The sequence below is a fragment of the Vulpes vulpes genome, chromosome 2, assembly GCF_048418805.1.
Source record: "Vulpes vulpes isolate BD-2025 chromosome 2, VulVul3, whole genome shotgun sequence".
Taxonomy (NCBI): Eukaryota; Metazoa; Chordata; class Mammalia; order Carnivora; family Canidae; genus Vulpes; species Vulpes vulpes.
The window spans coordinates 77,194,969-77,220,707 of NC_132781.1; the positions used below are offsets into that span (position 1 = coordinate 77,194,969).

Here is a 25,739-nt window from a genome sequence, read left to right on the forward strand (position 1 = left end):
TTCGAGAAATTTACCGAGACAACTTGACAGACTTTAGCATTTTCCCTACAAACAGTGTCTCACTGCAGAGATCCATACAGTACCAAGCCCAACAGAATAAATGAAAGGACACACGAGAATAGAGCCCTGATAAGTGAAAGAATTATTCAAGTGAACAGAACACTTTGAAAAAAAAAAAAACTAAAGATGCATTAAAAAAAAATCAATAAAAATCTAAGTTCAACACTATTTAAATCTTTACAAACGCTATTCAAACTTCCTAAATTGTTGACGACACCTAAATGATTTAATAATTCTGATTTGGCGCCTCAAAGTACCTCTGTTCATTTGTTTAAAGAATCAGCCTTGATTGCAAACCCTTTCGACCCCCTGAACTGCCTGTTGACAGCTATTTATGTAAATCAGTCTTACCAGGAAGACTCCTTTGAATGCAGAAGGTTCTTATAAAGTGCCACTTCTCCGTGATCTTCCTGCTTTGAGCAAATAAATGAATCACGTTTCCTTCGCAAAAAATTCAAAAGATCACCATAGCAACAATATTCAGTAATGACCAAGGTGGGCCCTGCAGATATGTAAGAGAAGGTTAAAGAGAGGTGAGCTCTCTAGACGATCCTGCCCCCTTTAAATAGACTCAGGGGCCATCATGACCGTTTTCATTCAGGTTCATTGATAAGGCAAATACTTAGCAGGCTTAGCAAAAACCAGCATTCTGAGGAGGACAACTCAACAAGTAAGCCTCCTTTTACCCCTTCCTAAGTGAGGTCAGTGCTCGGGGCCTGGCCTGACTTACATCCAAGTTACCAACTTTCAACAATATCCTACGATCATCATAATTTCCTGCACGAATCCTTCCATCCACTTCGGTCTGCAACAGGGCTTCACGCCCTCTCCTCATGTTATTATGGAAATGATGAAGGGCAGAAAGTGCAGCCTCAGAGGAAAACCAATGGCACGGGATGGCCAGCTGAGATGACCCTGGAGAGGGTGAGCACCTGGCACGCCAGGACACCACCTGCCTTCTGAGCACTACCGGCCACCAGTGTTTCCAGGGCTGTAATTAAACCTCACGCTGCAGCTCTGAAGTCAACAGGCACCCGATTAACTTGGGCAGGAATTTTTACCAACAGGTCATGATGTGGAAGCAACATTTATGGGGCTGTTTTAAGAAGTAAGTTAAGCTGTCAACTTGACCGTGAACCTCAATACATCTTGAGGAATGGCTCATTTTACACATCTCTGTTCCTTTAGACCAAAAGGTTTTCTGGAAACATCACAGAAATCCTTGATGGAAGGCTCTACCTCAGAATTGCTTCCAACTGGAAATTTACTTTTTTTTTTTGCCCAGGTGAAGTGTTTGTCTCATTTGGTGTGTACTGGAGAACTTGCAGGCTTCAAAGTCTATCTTTAATTATGGATAGTAACCCTTTAGTGACTAGATATGCTCCAGTAAAATAGCTTGAAAGATAAAAGAAAAGTTTTCTGGAGGAGATGAGAGGTTCTCAAGATCCTCAAGAGGTTGATACTGATGCAACGCCCATGACAGTAACAAGGGTATGTCCCCATGATGATAAAACTCAAATATACATTCTTAAGAATGGCTTTTGGGGCAGGGGTGTGAAACATCTACAAGAGGTAACAACCCGGGTAAAAATCTTGCAATAAGATATAACCAAGCACTGTCGAAATCATATTAAAATCTCCCCTCTTTAGATAATTTGAAAGATAATGAAAGTTAATTTGGTCATGGCCCTACCTCCAACGGTGCATGCTCCAAGAAGATTCACAATATTCATATGATTACCGAGGTAACTCAAGACTTTAAGCTCAGACATTAGTGCTTCTCGTTCGGTTAAATGGGCACTTGCTAAAATCAGAAAAAAAATTTCATTTTAGCAAGAAGCAAATTTGGCAAGCCAATGTTGAGGGCATGCAGCCACCTGCAGAAACTTACGTTTGAGCATCTTAACGGCAACGGTCATGGCCGCATCCGACTTAATCAGGCCATATGCAGTGGCTTCAACCACTTTCCCGAAGGCACCAGCACCCAAAGTTTTCCCTGCAGAAAGGAAGAAAAGAGTAAGGGGTGGTGGTAGGACCAAAGGAGCATCTGGGTAATTTCAAAGTCAACAATCAAGGAATTGTGAAGGAATTAAGGACAAATCCAGCTAGAGACATTTCTCTATAAGGTGCTTTATGTGGAATCTATCAAAAGTGATGAAACTTCACAGAAAATACTTATTGTCTCAGTTGGAACAGAACAAAGGAAGCTAATGGGGTTCCCTAAAGTCATTGTTACATGTACACAAAAAAGGTTACATGGAAAGCCCCTGTTTCATACTGACCAAAGCTCAGCCTGTTTCTGGGAAACTCCCATTTGTGATCGTAAGGAAGCTGTGTTGGGTCTATGTAAACATAATTGTTTCCATTGATCTCCTCAACAACCTTCCACTGTACTTCATACATGGGTTTCTGGTCGGGGGAGAAAAGAGAGACAAATCATCTTTTAATGAATAACATCTCGATCATTATAGCACTTAGGGTAGAGAACAAATGAATGATTACCTGTAGATATTTGTAGGTAAGAATCATCACGATAATGCACATCATTCCAGCTGCGATCACAAAGCCAATCAGCAAAGGTGTGAACAGGGTGTGGGGATGGATTTGTTCTAAAATGAAAGGGGAATGTGGAATCACAACGTATTAGCAGGGGTGGAGCTTCATGACAACCACCTGACCCCAAACTCACCCATCCCCCACCTTACAGACCATGGCAGGATTCAAAGCCAAGGGCATCTCATAAACTCCTTGCCTTGCTAATACTACCTTCCTCTGGTTATTCAAAGGGATCTCTTGAAGGAACAACTTCAAACCAGACTACTGTGGAAGTTGAGATTTCTGTAGCCCACAAATAATTTTATGGCTGTTTTGTCAATAAAAAGCAACATTATAAATGAGCTTTGTATTTCAACTAAATTCCTGCCTTGGACAACTTTAAGAAGTTTCCTTTACGGATAGTTATATTTTCTTCCTTACGCTTTCCTGTATTTTCCAAATTTTCTACACTGATAAGAATTTCTTTTACAACCAAGAAAATATCTTTAAAGTGTTCTTTTCATTGCCTGAGGGGGGAAAAAAAAACCTGTGATGAAGAACAATGTAAGATTCTTGCCCTCATTACTCAAAAACCGGAAGTATACCACTTATTGGCACACATCTTTGCCAACTCAAGAAAACAAAACTAAGCCCTGGGAATGTAGATGCCCAGCTTCTTTGTCTTCCAGCTTCATACCAATTCATCAATGTATCCACAAGGATCATTTAACTTAATGTTCAGAGGTAGTCCCTCATGAATCAAATCTGACAGACATGAAAGAAATGGCTCACTGATGTAACTTCATAAAAGGCAATGTTAACTTTCTTGTATAGCATCCAGCAATGTGTTCAAATACACGATTTTCAAGGACTAAAATTTTAAACTCAATTTAAAAATTTTAACTGCCCTAATTCTGGTTATATCTGGCTGTGAAGCAAATATAATTCCCTATTTTCTTTCCCCGCCCCTTTTCAGTAGGAATGACTGGAAATACGCAATTCACTACATACACACACACACACACACACACACACGCAAGCGTACATACATACGTGCATATACACATGTAAATATATATGTATGTGGTTAAAATCGCTGCGTACATGTTATTAACAAACTAGTACAGGATGAAACGTAGTGAGTTTGATGACAGCATGGTACAATGTGGAAATTACCAGAAATGACATGGCCATTGATGGAATGGACTTAATCATGATTGATATGGCAGGCAGAGCCTAAACATCCCCTTAAATTGGATTAAAAAGAAATATACCTTTGCTGTTACCTTTAAATGCAAAGTTAAAAAAGGCAGAACTCCTGCCTACATTGTTGTAAGCCCTACACTCGACTGTGCCATTGTGCTTGAAGGCACTATAATCGATGGAACTCTGAACCACTAGTTTTCCAGACGGTGACAGAGACGAGTTTTGCATCTGCACATCCATTGGCCCAATAGGGACAGAACATCTAGAGGGAAAAGAAAATAACAGCCCGGATTTACTCTAGGAAAATCAATCAATCAATCAATCAATCACATTGGAATTGGCATACATTTAAAACTAAGGGAGTGGGTCATAATCAGAAATGTCCTTTTTCAACCAAGGGTGTGAGGATGCATGAGCACTCCCCTGGCGCCGTGAGCAAGAGAAGCAGGGCGGAAAGGAAGAAATGGGGAGTGAGACAGGAGTTTGAATCTGGATTCAAATACCTGTTTTATTGACAAGCTACTTAAAACCCTCCAGGACTCCGTTTCTACAGCTAGAAGGTCGGGATGGTAATACCCACTTTGGAGAGTTACGGAAAGGGCTGGAAATGAATGGAAGAAAGGGAGCTGGCACACAGTAGACCTTTATAAAGTAACTGTGAAAGGGTACATGCGTGAGGGTTGAAAAAAGAGCTTAGAGGAGGAGAGAGTTCAAGTCTACAAGGATGAAGACAGAACATCTAGAGGGAAAAGAAAATAACAGCCCGGATTTACTCTAGGAAAATCAATCAATCAATCAATCAATCACATTGGAATTGGCATACATTTAAAACTAAGGGAGTGGGTCAATCACTTTGGGGAGCGGCCCCCCAAATCCCAGCAGCTGAGATCCTGATCCAGGTTTTAGAGGGAGACAGAGGCCGGACCACTGGCTTGTACTCCAGGTAGCAAAGCCCATCCATCAGGGGCTGGACCCCCATTTTAAATTATGTCCCCCATATACCTAATATTTTTCTATTCCCTTATACCTTGCTTTATTTTTCTCATTAGCACTTAACTGTTTATTTCATCTTTTGCTCACCTCTCTCTACCCATTAGATATAAACTCACAAAGCTGGGACTCCGAGGTGTGTTTGGCTCACTAGACCAGGGTATGGCATACAAGTGGCACCCCATAAATATTTGCTGTATGGAGAACAGTAACTGCTGGGGTTACTTCCACTGTAGGGGCTTTTCCAGGGGCCTCGGGTCCTTCTTACTGTTCCCCGAAGAAAACATTCCACTAAAACGCCGCTGAAAACAACAATCCTACGTAACCTCTTCCAACGTGTTGTGATAAAAAGGACTATTCTGTGAGAAATAAAATTTCTATTATTATCCTGACTATTCAATTGTGATGTTACACTGGGCTTTTAAAGCCCGAGCGCAAAATAGCATTTGATGGATAAAAACAGCCATGGTGACCCCATTTTCATCTTCAGGTAATGTGAAAGGACAATTTAAGGCTTAAGTGCAGATTGGAAGGGAGAGGAAGCACCCTGCCAGATGTGCTCTGCTCAGGGGCCGGGCACCTAATCAAGGAGAAAAAAAAAACCTTTTAAAAACACGCAGCTTACAAATGCTGTATGTATGTTGTAACTGCACGATCATTACTTTTTGGTAACTTGGCAATTAACTTCTGAGGCAATTTTTTTTCATGAAAACTACAGCCACATCTCCCACACACATTGCCTCCTGTGTACAGAATGGAAATCTAATTACTCTGTCCTGGAAAATTGCTTTATCTACCTGCAGGCTAGAAATTGCATGATAAATCCAAAAGATAACCACCAAAACAGAGAAGTAAGTCACTCAGTAATCATTTCTCAGCAAACAAAATTAATGTCTACCACGAAAAATATAGCAATTATGCCCCCCTTAAAAAAGCACATGGATAGGGGAAAAAAAAGGATAATCAAACAAAGCTTTAAAAAAAAGAATCTGAAAACCTATCTGAAGTTCAACTACCCTGCTGTCCTTCCCTCGTGCACGTTAAGTAGTAGCCAGAATAATCCTCTCACCTCTGCTCAGCTCCTGGACAGAAATACCAATCTACTGCGGGCTCTGGGAATCCTGCAACCACACACTGGAGCATGCCATTCGTGAGACTTTCATGGGTCAGGATTTCTGGTTTTGCTGTAGGAAAAGAGAAATGGCCATAGGTCAGACTGCTGGAACACCTCACCAAGGCTCCCCTCCACAGTTTCCAAATCCTTAGAACCTTCTTGAGTTTGAAGAGGACCCTGAGGGAACATATTCAAAGGGGAGCATCGGAACCAGTGAGTGGAAGGCACAGGGAGGCAGAAGCGAGGGTCAGACCAGGAAAGGGTTTCCCCCGTTTAGAGCTGCCTGGCCCCATTGTGGACTGTCCACACTGCAGGTGAGAACTCCCTGTTTGGGGTCGAGTGAACGGAGGTGGGGTTCGCAGGACCCCTGGCCGGGTTTCTGCTTCCAGTTGGGGGGTGGGGGGCAGAATTTGCAAGACTGCTTCTAATCCAAACTTTAGGATTCCAAACTGTTGTGAAGGTGGAAATCGTGTTTAAGATTCTTGCCATCAGACTTTCAAATTACTGAACCTGTCATAGAGAATTTCAAGTTATGGCACAGACTGGGATGGATAAAATTAAGAGGAGTTCTAGGAAATGAGAAGCCCCCCACCCACTTCCCCCCCTCCAAGAATGTCCTCTTTTTTAGGGGTGGGGGCAGAAGGGAGTGGGTGGAAATAAAAGAACTGAATCACCCTATTTACGGAGAAGCCAAAACATAAGAGTAAAATACAATATGGGCTTTTAAACTCCAAATTTGTATTTCAAATGCAAAATATGGACAGAAAATTTTAAGAGGAAACCAGCCCAAGAGTTTTATTCACATGTCTATCTAAACCTGTATATAATCACTGAAAAAGTAGGTTGTATCAGCAGGCATGCTCTAATTTCTGGGGAACGACAATAATCAACTGATATTCATTCAATCAAGGGTGCCTAAAAGCACTGCAAATTCTTGAGATTATTTTCTAAAGTGAAAGGAAAATGAACTTATTACATTCAGTTGTTCTACAGGAAATATAAGTGAAGGGGTCTAAGCCTTGGAGAACGAGTAAGCCGACCTGTAAGGATCTGATGGCAGGGGCGGGGATGCGCTCACCCTGGATCCTCAGTATGACATCAGACACAGAATGGGATGCACCCCACTGTGTGTGTGTGGGGGGGTGAAGGGTGTCCTGCCGCCGGCTCCCACGTTTACCAATAATCTGTCCCTCCATCAAGCCTCCTCGTGTGTCATGTGGGAATAACAACAGTCCCCATTTCATAACGATGCTGGGACAATTAAATGAGATGGAGCACCCAAAGGAGGAAGAATGTTTCGCAGACCCGAGACAGTTTTATTAACCATTAATTTATTAACGATTCAGCTATCATTTCCTATTTTGGAATACCTACCCTCTCTGGTTAATCAAGTTTGCTACCCCTCAACTGTGTTTGCCACCAGGAATATTCTCTTCAGTGATCTAAAAATCTTCAGATAGTGTGATAATGAGTGTCTTAACCCGACGCGTTGGGAATCTGACCTTGATTAGGTTGCAACTGATAGGAAAATTGTACATGGTGAGAAGATAGGGACCGACAGATCGGAAGCTCAGGAGCGTATTTCTTCAAGGGAAGGTACCAGTGTAGAACCACCTCTCAGCACCTCACCTCCTTGCAGGCAAAACGGCTTGACGGGGATCAGTGTCCACATGCATGGCACACCCACCTGTCACTCAACCTGGCCCGACGCATGGGCAGGCCATTTGGCAAATACACACAAAAGAGTGGCACTCCAAAGCGATCTCAAGGTAGGGGCATCCTTGAGAGTTTGGATCCAATGCCAGCTTTCACAAATAGAGCAAGAAGACGAGCCATCGTCTTGCGAAAGTATCCATCTGGCAAGTCTCATTTAATTATCATGGGCAACTGTGTGATTGCGCTGAAAAGTAGGACAGAACACAAAAAAACAGTGGAACTTTAGGAGAATGCTATTTGCTGAAGACGGCAGGCGCCATAAGGCAGGTCTCTCTGGACTCCATTCAAGTGTCATCTCCTGTTCCAAGCCATCCTCAACTCTCCAAAGCCAAGTTGGTTGGTCTCTCCTCCCTCTTCCCGCAGCATGCGAGAGCACCTGACACTCTTACACAACCTTCTGGGCTGCCTCCTCCATCAGACTCTATGCTCTCAAGGGCAGAACCACATCTCCCTGATTGTACCTCTGACTCGGAGCAGAGTCTGACCTGTTGCAGACACACAAAGGAAGAGCTGTTTGAACCACTAAGTCCCCTCTAAAAAACCAAGTTCCTCGGAGTCCAAGGAATTCGATTAGAATCATAAGAAGGGACCTGGGACAAGAGCCTGATGTTGACTTTGCTGTGTTAGGGGCTCTCTTCCCACTCTTACAAGAAGCTATCCACACATCTACCTGGCCAGGTGAATTCTTCTTTAACACAGAGATTGTAGGTGAGAGGGGAGGTCTACACAGAGATGGCAAAGGTAACAGGATAGGACTTAGACTGGAATCGAGGTCCTAAGATGGATTCCCTCCCATCGACATTCCTTTTGTCACCCATCCTTCCTAATCCAAATGATTAGATTTCTTAGAGTGGAATTAAATATTAATTCAATAGGGAAAAAAAAGGCTGAAAGGGTACCTTAAGATGTTAACGATGGTTACCTCTGGGTAAAAGGATTATGGATAGTTTCTACTTTATTCTTTTGACTTATTTTCTCTCTCTCTTTTTTTTTTTTACGGTGAACATGTAGCTAATAATGAACCAATAAAACATTTTTTAATTAAAAAAATTGGAACAGCTCAAAATTACATAATCAATTACATTCAGCTCTGGCTACAAGTGCTCAAGATCCAAGCCTTCCAGCGTGACACCTGGTGGCAGTTACACAACGGCCAAGGCTGGCAAGTGGTGTAGTCCGGTTGGCCTACTTGTTCCCGTGTGCTGGTTAATTGGGCAGACTTTTAAGCTACCGTCTCAGGCCGGTTGTAACCCGAGGCTAGCAGAGCAGCTTTGTCCTGTTGGTCTTTAGCCTGGCCAACCAAGCCCAGAAGGTCTCTAAACATTAATGTGTGTTCGAAGTATTAGGAAAATAAAAACTAAAAAAATAAACATTTCTGCCCCCTACCCCTACCCCCATCCCAGAGATTCAGTAAGCCAAGGATCTGACCTAGCAATGCACCTTTTTAGTGGACCTACAAAAAAGATCCTGACTGGGGGTAGGATGAGGGTGAGGCAAGAGAAGCACATCAGGTGTGGAATTTAAGAAGGCACTCACCCTCCTCAAGGTCTTGCAAATACAGGGCTGGCACCTCGAGTGAGCTCTTCCTTAAATTCTACACCCCAGGCGCCTCGCCCTAATCCCAGTCGTGTCCCTAACATTGGTGATGACAGACCTCATTTTGAAAAGGCTAAATTACACGAGTACAGTTTCAGATCTACATGGCAAGTTGCACTACGAAAATGTTTAATGCATAAAGAATGAGCTAGGTATAAATCTGATTCCTAAAAATGAAAATCTGGGCTCATCTGCATTTTGTAAGTGCCTCAATGCACTGTGTAAGGCATTAAATATGCATTTTGCTTTTAAAGACACATAACTGCAATTCTCCAGGTTAAATCTGAGCTGTGGTTTCTGAGATATTCGGCAATCAGCAGTATACCAAATGACACATTCCCTAATTCCTCCCAGGTTGGAGGTTTGGATAAGCCTAAGAGGTGCATGAGTTATGTATTTCCTGCGGAGATTAAGAAAATAGCCTTTTCTCCTTTCAAAGCGTTGTGGGCCTGGGTCATTCCAGCGTCTGCAACAACACTGATCAACTTGTAGGCTGATTTCAGAGTGCTTACGACTCTACTGAGAATTTATGGCTCGTGCAATTAAAAACCCTAACCATTTGCTGATTTACCCCAAAGATATGTGATCTTGAAAAAATACTCCTTCTCACCACCATCAGGTCCAGACGGGAGGCAAGAACAAAACAAATTTTTAAGACACAGCACAGATAATAAGAGCTGGGGTGGGGTGGGAGGAGATGCACGAGTCATTGATGGGGAAGCATTTCTGAGTTGAGCTCCCCTCTTGCCCCTGAGCACCTCGACCAGTTCCTGCTAATAAACCACATTTGCCCACACTCTATAACCAGCAAAGAACATAGACTGAAGCCTCCACAAGCAATAAAAGACTAAATGAAGAGGGATCATAAGGATGCATTTTGTTTTTACGATTGTGGGTCTGCTGTAGTTTTAATGGCCACACAGCAATGCTTTCCAGCAATTTGGCCCTATTTGGGCCTGGGTCAAATCTACATTCCTGCCATAACACTGCTATGAAAAAGGAACTTAAATCAGCTAAAACAGGACTACAAAAAATTTCAGATTAACTTTCACTTATATAAGGCTATACTTAAAAAACAAAAACAAAATAAAACTGGAATAGATATCCTGAGATTTAGCCCCGCTGAATGGATTCAGGCTCCATGCTCGGCAAAGAGCCTACTTAAGATTCTCTCTCTCTCTCTCTCCCTCCCTCTGCCCTTCCCCATCCCTCTCTCCCCTTTCTCTTAAAAAATAAAAATTAAAAAAAAAAAGATTGTTAGAAACTGGCATATGGGCACTTTGATAGAAGTTTGTTTAACAAATGAAACAAAACTTCAATTGTAGTTGCCTGTATCCAGCTGTCTTTAACAGAGTTTTTACTATTAAAAAAAAAAAAATCACCCTCCTAACGCAATGACATTCTAAACTAGGAGTAAGCTAACTTTTATGGTAAAGACTGAGGTGGTAAACAATTTCGGCTGTGTGGGCCTTAGGGTCTCTCTTGCAAATACTCAACTGTGCCACTGTACCACAAATGTAGCCAGACATGCAAAGCCATGTGCACAGCTGTGTTCCAATAAACTTTACTTATGGACACTGACATTTGAATTTTATCTTCACGTCTCACAAAATCTTCTGATTTTTTTCAACCATTTGACCAAAAATCTTAGTTTATGGGCCCTTTGAAAAGAGGCTGCAGGCTGACTCCGGCCCTAGGACTACAGTTTGCCAACATCTGTTCTAAACAGCCAGTAAAGATCTCCTAGTCCTGAGATTAAGTTAAAAAAAATTTAAAAAGTGATACAACTAACTGCACAAAGCCTTGCCCAGCCAGAATCACGATGCTCGATTTACAGGGCACCACCGCCATGTGACCCAGACACGCAGAGGGCATGTGTAGACACACACGTGGAGGACTGGCATGTGATATAAGTGCTATTTCTCTATTCAGTAAAAGCAGTGAATTCATTTCCAACATAATTCAAAAGTGGAAGGCAAGGGTTATTGCCATAAAACCCATGGAAAAATCATGCACCTATTCTCGGGTTAATTTAAATTTACACTAAATTATAGGTGAGCCTGGATCCACGTATAAATGAAGGGAGCTAATCTGATGTAAAAACATATGGGCTCAGATAGCAAGGGAACTTCCACAGAGTCGAAGTTCCACTAACACGAGGGAAGAGTACTCACACCGTCTTTAGAAAATTATGCCCCAATTCAGGGTCCATTCCTAGCAGACGCTGACACAGTCATATAACTTAAACCTGTTTCTCCTGCTTTTCTACCATAAGCACGAAATGATGGCCAGACCACACCAACAAAGGGCCCAACGATCTAGACGGGTTTCCTGTTCTCAGTTTCGGCCTTTAACTAGATCCTCCAAATTAGCAATACACCTCACCCGACCAACCTTCTCATGATACACAAAGGAAAAAGAATACTAATACATTTCCTAAATTTTTTCAGCACATAAGAGAATCAAAGTAGACTTTAAAAGTAGGTTGCAGTGATATCCCTTTTTTCTTTCAACTCAAATGTCTACAGCAATTCTTGAAGACAGAGAGATCTTCATTATGAGAAAGAGATATTAAAGTGTCACATCAAAACAACACTCATAACTCCAAAGCATTTAACAACAAAAACTCATTTCAAATTCAGTAACAGAATCTGAAAAACAGAGCTCAGACGCTGTCAGGTATCACAAATGAACATGCGCTACCTATAAAAAGATTAATATAAAAAGACAAGAGACTACTTTTACATAGACTAGCAACCATACTAAGAAGACCTGAAAATTATTCCTTAATTTAGAACTGCCCCAAAAGCCAGGGGAGTGAAATCTTCTGTGACATATGTTTAAGACATGGGCAAGCATGAAAGATAATGACAGATGATAACCTTATTTACTGCCAGGCACTTAAGCTAGGTCACTCATTTGAGATTAAACAAGATAATTATAAACCTTAAATAAGCATTTGATGGGTTTCTTTAAAACCCCAGTCAATCATTTGTGACCCATCCCATACTATACAATGTCTCAAAACTGCACCAGATGTGGGTTTAAAAAAAAATGATGCACTATCCATGCAACAGGATACCAAAATGAGGTTGCAGACAGGTATCTCATGTCATGGAAAGGTGTACGCAATGCATTCATTATTCAGTACCAAAACACAAGCTCATGAAGCATTAGGACCTCAGTTTTGTAAAAAAAAAAAAAAAAAAAAAGTTAACAAAAAATGTTCACAAAGAACATATACAATAAGGGATATATTAAGCAACAATATAAAATGTAAACCAACTTTAAGAGGCACAATTAAAATGTGCTTCTTGTTTTTGCTTATTTGATTTTCCAGCTTTTCCTATCCTTTGTGTGACATTTTTACAATAAGAAAAAACTGTTTTAATTTAAAACTGTTTTATGTATACATATGTTTGCACTAACCAAGCTACATTTCTGGTTACTGTGATAGCCTTACAGCAAATTTTCAAAAGCAAGTAAATCAATCAGAAAGGAGTTCTATTCAGCACTGGTTTTATTTAATGTTTAAGAATTCCAGTCATTTGGGGGCACTTGGGCGGCTCAGTCGGTTGAGTGTCTGACTCTTGATTTCGTCTCTGGTCATGATCTTGGGGTCGTGGGATCAGGCCCCGGGTGGGGCTCCACACTGGGCTGGGTGTGGAGCCTGTTTGGGGCATTCTCTTTCTCTCTCTCTCTCTCTCCCTCTGCCTCTCCCCACTGCTCATGTGCTCTCTCTCTCTCTCTCTCAAAAAAAAAAAAAAAAAAAAAAAGAATTCCAATAATTTAATATTAGAGTAGATTTAATAGAATCCACCTAGGGGGATTTCCCTAGGGGGAAAAAACACTAAAAAGCAAAACCTCTTAAGCAAAACTCAATGGTCAAGTGTGTTAGTCATAGGCCTTATTAAAATGCTTAGCCTCTAATGCAAGAATGGTTTGGACACCCAAATGTTTGAAAGGTCCTATCAGCCCTGAAAAAAAGGGAGACAGATGGTAGAAAACATTTCTTCCTCCCAAAGAGGGAAAGTTCTAGTAACTCTGTTCTCATCTCACAGGGATCATGAAAGACACAGACCCAAAGCCCCTAAACTGAGCAATCCTTGAAGGCCAGCCCACATTACCATTTAACCCTGGGTGAAGGTCCCTGAGGACTTCCAGCCAGGTGGGTGACTCAGAGGGCTGGCTGGCCAGGGGGTCTAAGCCATCTACTTACGTGGCTGACTTGACACACCTGCCCTCACCTTTGGCAAATGTGCCACTTTGTCTGCGGGGTGCTCCCCTTCAGAGTGGCTTCTCCCTAGGAGGACAGATTGAACTATGACCAAAACTACATAAAAGGCAGCCCAGATTTTGCAAACGTGGTCAAAGAGAAACTTTCTCATCAAGAGACCTCACTCTGGATGATTTATTACTTTCACTGATACGGGCACGCTGTATGATCTATAAATAATTGCTCATACCAGACAGGATGTTAATTACATGATACGGTGATTTAGAAATAATGCATTATTTAGCATTTCCTTAAATCGTTTCAACCCACTGTTAACACTGCCGTAAATGAAGTAGAGTCGGTGACTTTGAAAGTTAATTTGGTGTACTTCTGCAGTCATTTTGGATAGCCGATCTAGCTTAACAGGACATGTGTTCCACATAAGCCCGATGGTGAAGGGCAAGCCCCTGAGTTCTCTCTATATGCTTGTCCTCCCTCCCTTTCTGTGACCACCCCCTGAGCCACCCCCCCAGTACCACAATACTCTGACTCACCTGGCGAGGTTTGTGATTAAAGGGCAGACCTTTAAGACTGGCCAGAGATCTACTTATGGCCCCTCAATACCATTTACCCCAAATTTTAGATTCACAAAGCTGATCTTGGAAAGGTTACCCGATAATGTGTTCAAGAGGCATTTTAAGACTATGGGTGAATCAAAAAAACCAAAATGAGGTGATCACCCACACCGTTAGCACGTGTATTACCAAAAAGATAAGAAATAACAAACGTTGACAAGGGCACAGAGAAAAGGGAACCCTCGTGCACTGTTGGTGGGAATGCAGACTGGTGCCACTGCAGAAAAGAGCATGGAGGTTCCCCCCGAGAAATTAAAAACACAACTACCAAAGGATCCAGCAAGTCCCACTTCTTCATACATATCCTAATGAAACAAAACTACTACCTTGAAGAGAGATCTGTACTCCCATGGTCACTGCGGTATTACTTACACCAGCCAAGGTATGGAAACAACCTAAATTTCCTTCGATGGATGAGCGGATATAAGAAAATGTGATACACACAGACACTGGATTATTGTTCAGCCTGAAAAAGAAGGAAATCCTACCATTTGCGACAACAAATTAGGTTGGATAAACCTAGAGGGTATTATGTTCCATGTAGAGAAAGACAAATACTGCATGGTATCACTTAGATGGAGTCTTTAAAAAAAAATCAAGTTCATTGAAAAAGAGTAGAAAAGTGGTTGTCAAGGCCTAAGGGATGGGAGGAATGGGGAGAGGCATTAAAGGAATACAAACAGGTGTAAGACAAGTAAGGTCTAGGCATCTAATGAATTACATGGTGACTATAGTTGATAACTCTGTATTACATAATCGAAATTTGGTAAGAAAGTAGAACTTAAATGTTCTCACCAAAAAACAAAACAAGCACCCTGCCCCCCCAAAACCCCAGAAAATCAAAAACAAGAAGGGTAAACATTAACACGTAAGCTGATGTGTTAATTCACTTGATGTGTGTGTGTGGGGGGGGGCAGTTTCTTTCAAAATGTTTACATATATCAAAATCATGTATACACTTTAAAATCTTATTTTTCCCAGCTTTATTGGGGTACAATTGATAAAATTATAAGTTTATTAGATCTTCTTAAAATCATTCCACAGGGGAAAAAAAATCATTCCACAGTTGTGAAAAAACAATTGTTTTATCATATTAATCATACTTTCCACCATCATGTAGGTTACTTCAGGATTCACATGGGGCATTTGAAATTATATGTCAAAATAAACTCATTGAATATGTACATTACTAACATTTAAGTCCACTGCAACGTTTGAGATTTAATCAAGAAATATTGGGTGGGGAGGGAAAAGAGACAGTGGATCACTTAGAGTTAAATGTGCATTTGGCTTTTTATTTGTCCTAGATCTGGTAAAAACCTCAATTGTGTGACATTTATTGCAAACAAAGAGACCATAAGTTTCTAACCAAGTATCATAGGCTACATATAGAACCTTGGTGGTGTCGGTTTTTCTAATACCTCTAAGAATTTTAGAAAGAGTAGGTCCTATTAGGAAAGCACTTTTATTATGTATATTATGTCATTGTAGCTAAATATATTTATTTTTTTAATTTTTATTTATTTATGATAGGCACACAGTGAGAGAGAGAGAGACAGAGACACAGGCAGAGGGAGAAGCAGGCTCCATGCACCGGGAGCCTGACGTGGGACTCGATCCCAGGTCTCCAGGATCACGCCCTAGGCCAAAGGCAGGCGCTAAACCACTGCGCCACCCAGGGATCCTGCTAAATATATTTTTTAAAACAAGAAAGCATGTTCGGGTAGCTCTATAGATTTTAGAACTCTTTCCTCCCAATTTTGATCTGCAAAGGAAACAAATGGCCAATTTTACCAAAGATCTCAAACTTAAAAATAAAAAAAGATTTTATGTATTTATTTGAGAGAGAGCGAGAGAGACCACAGAGGGAGATGAAGAGGGAGAGGGAGGAGCAGATTGGTCACTGAGCGGAGAGCCCGACGCGGAGCTGGATCCCAGGGCCCCAAGATGATGATCTGAGCCAAAAGCAGATGCTTAACCAACTGAGCCATCCAGGTGCCCCTCACACTTCTTTTTGGAACTAAGAACCTGAGTTCTTTTTTTTTTTAATTCAATTTCTTAAAAGATTTTATTTATTCATGAGAGACACACAGAGAGAGAGGTAGAGACACAAGCAGAGGGAGAAGCAGGCTCCCTGTGGGGAGCCCAATGTAGGACTCGATCCCAGGACTCCGGGATCACACCCTGAGCCAAAGGCAGACGCTCAACCACTGAGCCACCCAGGAGTCCCAGAACCTGATTTCTATATACATCTTCAATAAGTAGGGCAAGGGTGATTATAGTAATGCAAATTCAATGTTTTTGTTGTTTGCTTTTTTAATAAAAACTCCGCCCCACCTTCCCCCCCAGCCAAAAAAAAATGGGGTGGGGGGACACCTGGGTGGCTCAGTTGGCTAAGAGTCCTACTCTTGATTTTGGCTCAGATCACGGTCCCAGGGTCATGAGATTGGAGCCCCCCTTCAGGCTCTGTGCTGGGTGTGGAGTCTGCTTAAGGTTCTCTTTCTCCCTCTCTGGTCCCGACCTCAACCCCACACACTCTCTCTCTCTCATTCTCTCTAAACCAAACCAAACCAAACCAAACCAAAACAAAAAACCAAAAAACTCCCATCAGTTTCCACTGGGAGTTCTGCTCAAAAATAGCAAACATGTCATATAGCTCTTGCCCTTTATACACCACCTTTAATGCCATGGAGCCAACTAACAGACCCATGTAAATCATAGCTTGGTTAGAGGAGTTAAAAACAGACCTAAAACATTATCAAGTTTAATATGCTACACATTTTTCTCTAACACAAACTGATAGAACATGGTATTTTTTAAAGCCTCCCACATAAGCAATTAAAACACACACACACACACACACACACGCATACACACGTACACGCACATGCTCAATGTACTCAAATCTACATGTGGAGTTTTTAAAACAAATGAATTTTTCAACGATCAAACATTTAACCATTCAAAATCGGGGATTTTCATAAGCATTTCTCCCAGTTGAATCTATTAAGCAATTATGCAGCAATGTCACTGAGGAAAAGTCACTGAATTTCTGCACTAATATTATGCATTTATTATTCTGATTTTTATCAATTCTAATTTTTGCACAGCAGAATTCCTTCCCTCCTTGGGGCTAAGCTTATTTACAGAACAAATCACACAGTGGATCTACTTGGCTCAGCTGAAATGTTATGTCAAAACGGACACAACCGCTCCGATTTTAAATTTCAAAACTATTTTTAGCTTTTGATTTTAAAGTGTAACATTAGAAACCTTATCCAATTAAAAAAAATCGACAAAGTGATTAGCTAACATTATCTGTAAAGAGCGATTGGACACACTTCACAAGAGGTAGATGTTTTTTAAGTTTCACACAAAAATACCACCTCTGTCAAAGCATGTGGAGCTCAAGAAATCCAATGTGTTAGGTAAATGAAAGAAATGCCTTTTGTCGGTTAAGGGTTTAGAACAAACTGACAGCAACGAAAGACTTCCTGAAAAACTTCACCTAAGTGGGGAGACACTAAACCACCCTTATCTGTGTGCCCAGTGCCATGGAGCAGCTGTTCATCAGTTGATGCTGGGTGGGCATCTGAGACCTGGGCCCCCGAATAAACAAAGTCCTGCCCCAACAGGGAATCCGCCCCCTCCAAAAAAAAAAATCATTTGGGAAGCTTAATGTGGTTCCCTATCTAGTTTCAAAGAGGCAGGAGTTCACCAGCAGAGGTGACTAACACCAATTGTGCGGATGGCAAATGAGCCTGGTAAGTAAAATGGCAGCAATTTTGTCACCAGAAAAATGGGACTTCAGAGACATCTTTGTAAGGTCAGTGACCCACAGCCTCCTTGACCTTGAAGCCAGGGAAAGACAGATGCAAATGGCACAGAGTTTTATAAAATTCCCCACTCCCAAGTAGGGCTGAAGTGAGGCCTGTGGAGTAGGCCATGGCCATGATCTGCTGTTACTGGTCCGCAAAGAGGTGAGGTGCAGCTGACAAGAAGCACTTAGCAGGAGCATCCTGACAGTCGGTTTTCTATCTATGGAATCTCCTTAAAAAAAAAAAAATTTAAACTTGGGTTTTGCATACATCTCTATTCTTATTCAATTCACTTTCCTAGTGATAGGTTCTTACCATATTTTGTAGCAAGGATTGATCCCGAATAATTTGGAAAATTAAAAAAAAAAAAAGGTCCTTTCCCATAGACAGTTTGAGAAGCACTGCACTAGAGCACCCAAAAATCCAGTTTTGGGTGGATAATATGCATATTCGACTCATAAGAATACTGATTTACCTGTAATCGTCTCTTAAGTTACTTGAATATTGAGATTTTTCAGAAGCAGGTAATTTTGCCCATGTGCGATATGCTAAGCTCTCTGATTAACATCTGAATTAATCTAGAGCTATTTGAAATGCAGGCCAATGAGATACCATATAATCAACACTGTTCTGAGGAAGGGAGACGTTAATGAGTATGATTCCCTCAAAAAAAAAAAAAAAAAAAAAAGGTAAATTCTGTGGTCAAACAAGTTTGAGCTGTATACCCCATCCCACAGCCTCCTCCTGGCACATTAAGAATCCTGACAAAGTCTGTAGTTAAGAAATTCGTCTGGCGGGGGATCCCTGGGTGGCTCAGCGGTTTAGCACCTGCCTTAGGCCTAGGGTGCGATCCTGGAATCCCAGGATCGAGTCCCACGTTGGGCTCCCTGCATGGAACCTGCTTCTCCCTCTGCCTGTATCTCTGCCCCTCTCTCTCTATGTCTATCATAAATAAATAAATAAATAAATAAATAAATAAATAAATAAATAAATCTTAAAAAAAAAAAGGAATTTGTCTAGCTCCACAGATGTGATTTTAAGGATCCTGACAAGGTCTATAGTTAAGAAATTTATTTAGCTCCACAGATAAGAGCCTCTTGTTCTTGGAAATGAGGACCGAGTTAAAAGACTCCAGATTAGGAATCCAAAGCCTTGAGTATCACTTTTCTGTCTTCATTTGCAGCTGGATCATGCTAACCCTACCCCGTACGGCTGAGCTGCAGCACCAACGAAGTAACTTGTAAAATGACTTCACAGAAGGTCAGCTCTTTGAGGACAAGAAACTGGCACCCCTCCTTTGTTCCCACAGCCCCTCCTGCACCCCAACACACACACAAACACACACACGAAGCACTCAGCACAGTTACTAAGCTATCCCCTAGGGAATGTTCCAGATTGTCTCCTAATCCCCCACCTCCCAACACACACCCCGGATGGCTAATCCCAATGGTGGTCCTGTTGTTGACCACTCCCCTGGAATTCTGTGTCTGTGGAGGCCTCCCATCCCCTGGTCCCCTGGTCCCCTGGCTGGTGTGGTGCATCAGACACCTGCTGTCCTTCCCTGGATGTGCAGATGGGCCCTAGAGGAGAGCCAGGAGGGTGCCCTGCACGGAGCAGAAGCCCCCCAGCTGGCGAGCATGCTCCCTTGGCCTCAACCTCTGTGCAAAGCCATTTCTCTGAGATGCTGCAGGGGCCACAGCAGGGCAGGACTCAGGTGTTCAGGTTCCCACGCCCAAAGCCATCCTCCCGCCCAAACCACCTGCTCCCTCTCCCACAGTCCCCACGTGCTTTGCAGGAGGGTCTCGTTGAGCTGGATCGATATTGCATTCGTCTTAGTGAGAGAACAATCTCAACACAAATAATAACACAACCCTGAAAGAGAAAGCGCTCTAACAGAGAAATCATGACGGAGCCTGATAGCATCTCTTGCCCAACTAACACCATAATCCAGGTCCTATTCAACCTCTGGCTCCCCATTTCAACAATCAATAATAATACATTTTCCCCCCCTCACATGACGGTTATTTTTAACTTCTCTGGCTCCTCTGTTTGCTTCAACGGCAGCACCCGGAATCCGAGTGACCTCTGCAAGGTCACGTGGTCAGTGAAATGTAGGGCAAGGAATTGGTTTTCGTACACATTCTTCCAACCACCAAACCACAGGGTCTTTGTTAAGGTCAAAATTATCATGAAACATTATTTACATAGTACACAACGAGCTCAGTGCTGCAGCTGTTCCAAGCACGAGCCACAACTTAAAATAATAAAAAATAAAAAGATAAGGGACCGTTCGTTTTACTCACTGTTCACATAAACATTAAATGTCACCGAAGAATTGACATCGGAATTGGACACTTGAAATGTGTAAGTGCCTCCTTCGTTCCCTTTTAATCTGGTTAGATGAAGTTCACTCACATATCTACAAAAGATAAAATAGAAAAGAAAAGAAATCAAGCACTCGTGAATGGCCTGCCTCGGGTGAGCATCTTGTCCACAGTTTCTCTCTGGAAACACACGCCTGTGGGAGGAAGAACCAGACTAAGCACTTCACTCAGTATTAACAGGATCCATGTTAACAGATACAAACCTATAGGCATGTATTGAATTTGGGCCCAATGGCTGAGTGGGGAGAGGCTTTCATGGCCTCGTGGAGGCCGCAGCCTCTTTGGCCTCCTGGCTGTCCTCATGCCCAGGTCCCCATCTGCCCATAATCCTTCCCCGGTGTCCTGAACTCACCCGCCCTGCTGCCCTATAACGCTGTGCCCCTGGCAGGGCCCCCAGACGAGCAGGTGCCCACATGGAGGACCCTCACCTTCCTTCTTGCAAAAATCGTAATCTCCCATTTCTCCTTTCACCCCCGCTACTTCTTCCTGGCATCCTTTCCAGTATGTGCTATTCAAGCTTCTGTTTTCCTACCGGGATGATACTAGATACCGCTGTGTAGACTGAGCCCACAGGCCTGCCAAGGGAGTTCCCCACATGGGCACTGGTGTGGGTGGAGCGCCCTGGGCAGCCCTTGACCCGTGTGAGCAACATACACAACCGCCCAGACATACACAGTGGCCTCTTCAGACTTTCATCTCCTCTCACAATGCACACGCCCCCGAGCGATCCACTCTCACAATCAACTCCTTGCTGTTTGCTCACAGCTTTCAAATCTTTACCTCTGGTTCAGAGTTCTTGGTCCTTCGCCTCCTCTACAGAGCTATTTGCATGCCTGCATCTCCCTGCCTCGTGGGTACAAGCTTATAATGATTCACACCTGCGACATCCTCCCAAGTCTTGCCCTTGGACAGTTGGCCCCTTTTGGACACTGACTGCCTCTCTAGGTCTAGGGCTGATGAGTGACTGCCCGTGGAGAGGGACAAAAGCTCTGGAGAGCGCCCCTGAGATCAGCCTGCCAATCACCCATCCATCCTTTCTTTCCTCCTTTACCCTTCCTGTCCTGCTCTCCCTCTCCCTTAATGAAGCTCTTGACCCAGAATCCCTGTCTCAGGCTCTGCTTCTAGGGAACCTGCCCTTGATACTTCCTACCTGAATGTCCACACTCAAGAGCCCATGGACATTCTCAAATTCAACCAACCCCAAAAACTCATGGTCTTTGCCCTCCCAACCCTTCCCACTCCTCCTTGAAAGACATCACCTCTCACCATCCAACGTAGCTGATAAATACAGAATCTGAAGGGGTATCTTCAGCTCCTACCTCTCTCTCCTATCCCCTCAATCGCTGAGTCTTACTAAAGAGGTAGCCTGGATATCTCCCGAATCCATCCTCCTCCCTCCAGCCCCTGCACCTTGACCCAGGACAGCCTCATCTCTCACCCATATTCCTACAACAGCCCATAGCTCTTCACTGGGGGAAAAAAAAAAAAAAAAAAAGTCTATGAAGGCATCCACTTCTGTTAGCCATTTGACCTTGGTCAAGTTACATCAAGACTCATTTGTGTCTCAGTTTCCTCTTCTCAGAAATGACAAGAATAAAAGTGCCTGTCCATGGGGTTTGTGAGGACTGAAATTATTGACTTAATATATGGAAGGTACTGAGAACAGTGCAGCGCAGGCAAGAGCACCTGCAGCCTACATAAAGTAAGCTACTTTTATGCTTTTGCTTTGTAATTTTTATTATTTTTATTAATTTTATTTTTACTTACTATTTTCATTTTATTTTTTACTATTTTATGATTGCTACTGTTTTTTGTTAGAAATGTCTTGAGGATCAAATAAGAGATGTGGGGGCACGTGGGTGGCTCAGTGAGTTAAGCATCCAACTCTTAGTTTTGGCTCAGGTCATGATCTCAGGGTCGTGGAACTGAACCCCGCATGGGCTCTGAGCTCAGGGAGGAGACTGCTAAAGTTTCCCTAGGCTCCTCGCTGTGTGCGCTTGCTCTTTCTCTCTCAAATAAATTAAATCCTTAAAAAAAAAAGAGAGAGAGAGAGAGGTGTGATGTCATAGAACTTGGAGTGGAGTTCACTGCCTGGACCAAAGCTACTGAATGAATGAGGCTTAGTTTTCATTTAGTTGGTTGTTTTATTTATTTACTTATTTATGTATTTATGTATTTATTTGAGACAGAGAGGACATATCTATTTATTTATTTGAGACAGAGAGAGGACATGCAAGCTGTGGGACCAGAGTGGGAAGGAGCAGAGGGAAAGAGGAGGAGAGAAGCAGACTCCTCACTGAGCCGGGAGCCCAACTCCAGGCTTGATCCCACGACCCTGAGATAATGAGCTGTGCAGAAATCAAGAGTCAGAGGCTTAATGACACAGGCACCTCTCTTTTTCTGACAGTTCTCATTTTTTATTTTTAAAGATTGTATTTATTTAAAGATTTTTATTTATTCATTTGAGAGAGAGAGAGAGCGCGCGTGCACAAGCCGGGGGAGGAGGAGAAGGAGAGGGAGAAGCAGATTCCCCATTGAGCAGGGAGCCCAACGCAAGGCTGGATCTCACGACCTGAGCCAAAGGCAGATGCTTAACCCACTGAGCCACCCAGGTGCCCCTGACAGTATTTTTAAAAAGGTTTCAAAGCACTCACTTTCCTCTTTTCCTCTGAAAAATAATTTAATGTGTCCCGAGAACGTGCCATTCCCTGCTTTCAATCATCCTCCATATCAGAAATGTGAAAACTGATGCACAGACTTTTTGCACGGGTTTTAAACACGACACAAAAGGAAACACTGGCCTGAGGATTCAGGAAGGAGCCCCACACTTCCTCCTATGCCAGGTGTCCTCTCACACACTTATGGGCCACAAAAATAGGATCTGGTACGCCAAGGGAAGTGGGGGGAAATGTCTAATCCCCAGTGCAAGGCTCTTCTCTTACCTGATATTACTTTCATTGTCAGACTTGGGATAATCTTCCCATTTATCAGTGAAGGTTCTGTTCATATAGATCCACTGCTGGTGCTCCGGTTTGGGATATGCCTCATATTCAACAATCAGATCCACATTCTCTCCATCATTTACAAATATTGTAGTACTCATCATGGGGAAGATATTAATGAATCCTTTATCTAGTTATAACAGAATAAAACAGGGAGAAACTATGATCCACAACCACACAACAGAAAACACAGCTTCACCTTTGGTTATAAGGACAGCGGACTGGGGTCAGGTATTAAGAATATTTTGACTTGCCATTGTACCTTTTTTGGGTCTTTTTGCTCTTGTAGAATCACCATCATAAAGTGAGAAAGGACAGCCCTGAAATGTTCATTCTCCCACCTGTCTCTCAAGCAACTCTCTTAAAGATCTAGCACCATCTTGTTAAAAGTCTTCTAGAATGACTGGTCCTGATGCTTCTTAGGTCAAAAAACCTTTGGACTAAATAGTCATACCCAGACTCAATATAAATGTGATGATATGAAGGTGTCCAAAATCAAGATGAAGAAGAGATCCTAATGGTCAATGAAGATGTTGAAAGAACACCGTTTAGTATTTGAAGAAAAATAAACATCCATCTTCTCATCACATCATGTATCACAGATGAAATGAAGGACAGCACCTTAATAACCCTACCGTATTTTTAACTAAACAGAATTAACTCCTATCAAACTTCTAGGTGGAGAGGGGGAAGGGCAGTTTTCTAGGCTTTTTAGGAACCACGGAAGAAAAAGAATCATAAAATCATAAAAATCCCAAGAATCTGAATATATAAGCTTTTTTAAATGTCTATATAGTAAAAGTAAGGTAATAAGAAAAAGAACATGAAAATATAGATGGAAAATATTTAAACTAGTACTTAAAATAAGGCGTCACTCTTCACTTATTAAAAATAGCAAAACTTCAATAAAGCTGCTAAAAAATAAAGTATATCCATCCTGTGGAAAAATAGGAAAACTAATTTGAAAGAAACTCAATAATTTTGCAAGTGTGGTAAAAGTAGCACGCCGAATTACACGCTGTAAATTGGCACAACTCTTTCAGAAAGCATTTAGCAATATAGATTTTCTATAATTATCTATTCTCCCATTTAACCCTGTAATTCCCATTTGAGATCCCTTTTTAGTGGATAACTACAGACCAAAGGAACAGCTATCTACCCTGGACATAATAATTTTCAAAATCAGAGAACTGGTTTCTCAAGCAGCCCTTAGAAATGGTTAAATGATAATAATATAAGAAAGAGTTTGGAAAAAATTATTGCCCATATTAGTTTTATGGCCACCATTTATGGAATGTTTACTATGTGCCAAGAACTGCCCTATGCAGTTTAGCATACACTCTAATTAATAATTATGGCAAATATATAATTGTATAACAATACTGAAAGAGAACACTTAGAACTCCTAATTTATACATGAAAAATATCCAGTCCTGGAAAACTAAATGGTTAGCTACCCAAAGGCAGAGCCCAGATGGGAGTACAGGTTCATGAGAAGCCAAGGCTGGCCTCTTCTTACAGTAGCAAATTCCCTAGATTCTCTACTTTCAGTTAGAGAGAGAGAGTGACATCCTATGTGTAACTGAAACCCTGCCGCGTTTAAAAATATAAGCAATTCACCAAATCTTAAAAACAGTTATATCACATTAGTAGAAGGGTTTTCACATTTTATTCTTCCATTTCTTTCCCCAAATTTAAGAATTGTAAAATTTAAAATTACTCATTATTTTTGGCACTACTCGGTTGAATATGTTAAGGTCCTACATGAGTTGTCATTCTAGTATTTACTGCCCTTTAGTTTCCTAGAGATTCAGAATAAGAAAAAGAGTCCAACTGCACCAATGAAAAGGATGTGTCACAGATGAGAATAAAAAATCACCCAGGTGAAAGCTGGAGATGGAAACCACCACCCTGTTCTATTCTAATGCCTGAATCATAAATGAAGCTCCCTCTGCCATTTTTAAAGCAAATTTAGATCTTCAGTTAATTTTGAAGGAATAAATCTTTCATCAGAGCGCTATGTTACAGTTTCAGGTTCTTAAGGTCATAAATTGATCCCACACAATGCAAAATACTCAAATATTACGGACCACAATATTTGCACTGAAATGAGTTCCCTCATCATCACCATACATAAAATACTTAAGTTCCTCCTGAGTTTTCCAGAGCCCTTTGGCTCAATATACCTTTATGTCCTTCAAATTCATGAAGTATCAGAATTATTCAATTCAAAGAATTCCATCAGGGTTGTTTTAACATAAAGTATGATTTTTTTCAGGTACTTCTGCATTAAGAAATTGGTGATGCATTAATATTTAATCAGTACAAACGCTATGCGAGGTACTTCTATGAAATCTATTGCCTTTTCTCCTCTCTATAACCTCTGGAGTTAGAGGTAGAGTTACTCAGAAGAGAAAATGCAGGCAGAGTTAAAGTAGGGTGCATTCGAAAGTTGGGTGGCACGGCC

The 25,739-nt window shown here is 41.9% G+C and overlaps 1 protein-coding gene across 4 annotated transcripts in view; it reads right to left on the reverse strand.

Annotated features, from left to right (window-relative positions):
* The window catches only part of KIT (KIT proto-oncogene, receptor tyrosine kinase), an 83,768-nt gene that overhangs the window by 11,320 nt on the left and 46,709 nt on the right, over window positions 1–25,739 (reverse strand). For 2 of the 4 annotated variants that reach the window (XM_072748986.1, XM_072748985.1), the window contains exons 6-14: window positions 23,213–23,402; window positions 20,190–20,305; window positions 5,861–5,975; window positions 3,882–4,063; window positions 2,563–2,669; window positions 2,343–2,469; window positions 1,952–2,056; window positions 1,754–1,864; window positions 412–562 (exon numbers count right to left, since the gene is read on the reverse strand). In XM_072748986.1, coding sequence (XP_072605087.1) covers window positions 412–562; window positions 1,754–1,864; window positions 1,952–2,056; window positions 2,343–2,469; window positions 2,563–2,669; window positions 3,882–4,063; window positions 5,861–5,975; window positions 20,190–20,305; window positions 23,213–23,402 — 1,204 coding nt within the window. Of the gene's footprint in view, window positions 1–411; window positions 563–1,753; window positions 1,865–1,951; window positions 2,057–2,342; window positions 2,470–2,562; window positions 2,670–3,869; window positions 4,064–5,860; window positions 5,976–20,189; window positions 20,306–23,212; window positions 23,403–25,739 lie in introns of all 4 variants that reach the window. The other 2 variants (XM_072748983.1, XM_072748984.1) reach the window with 1 other exon arrangement.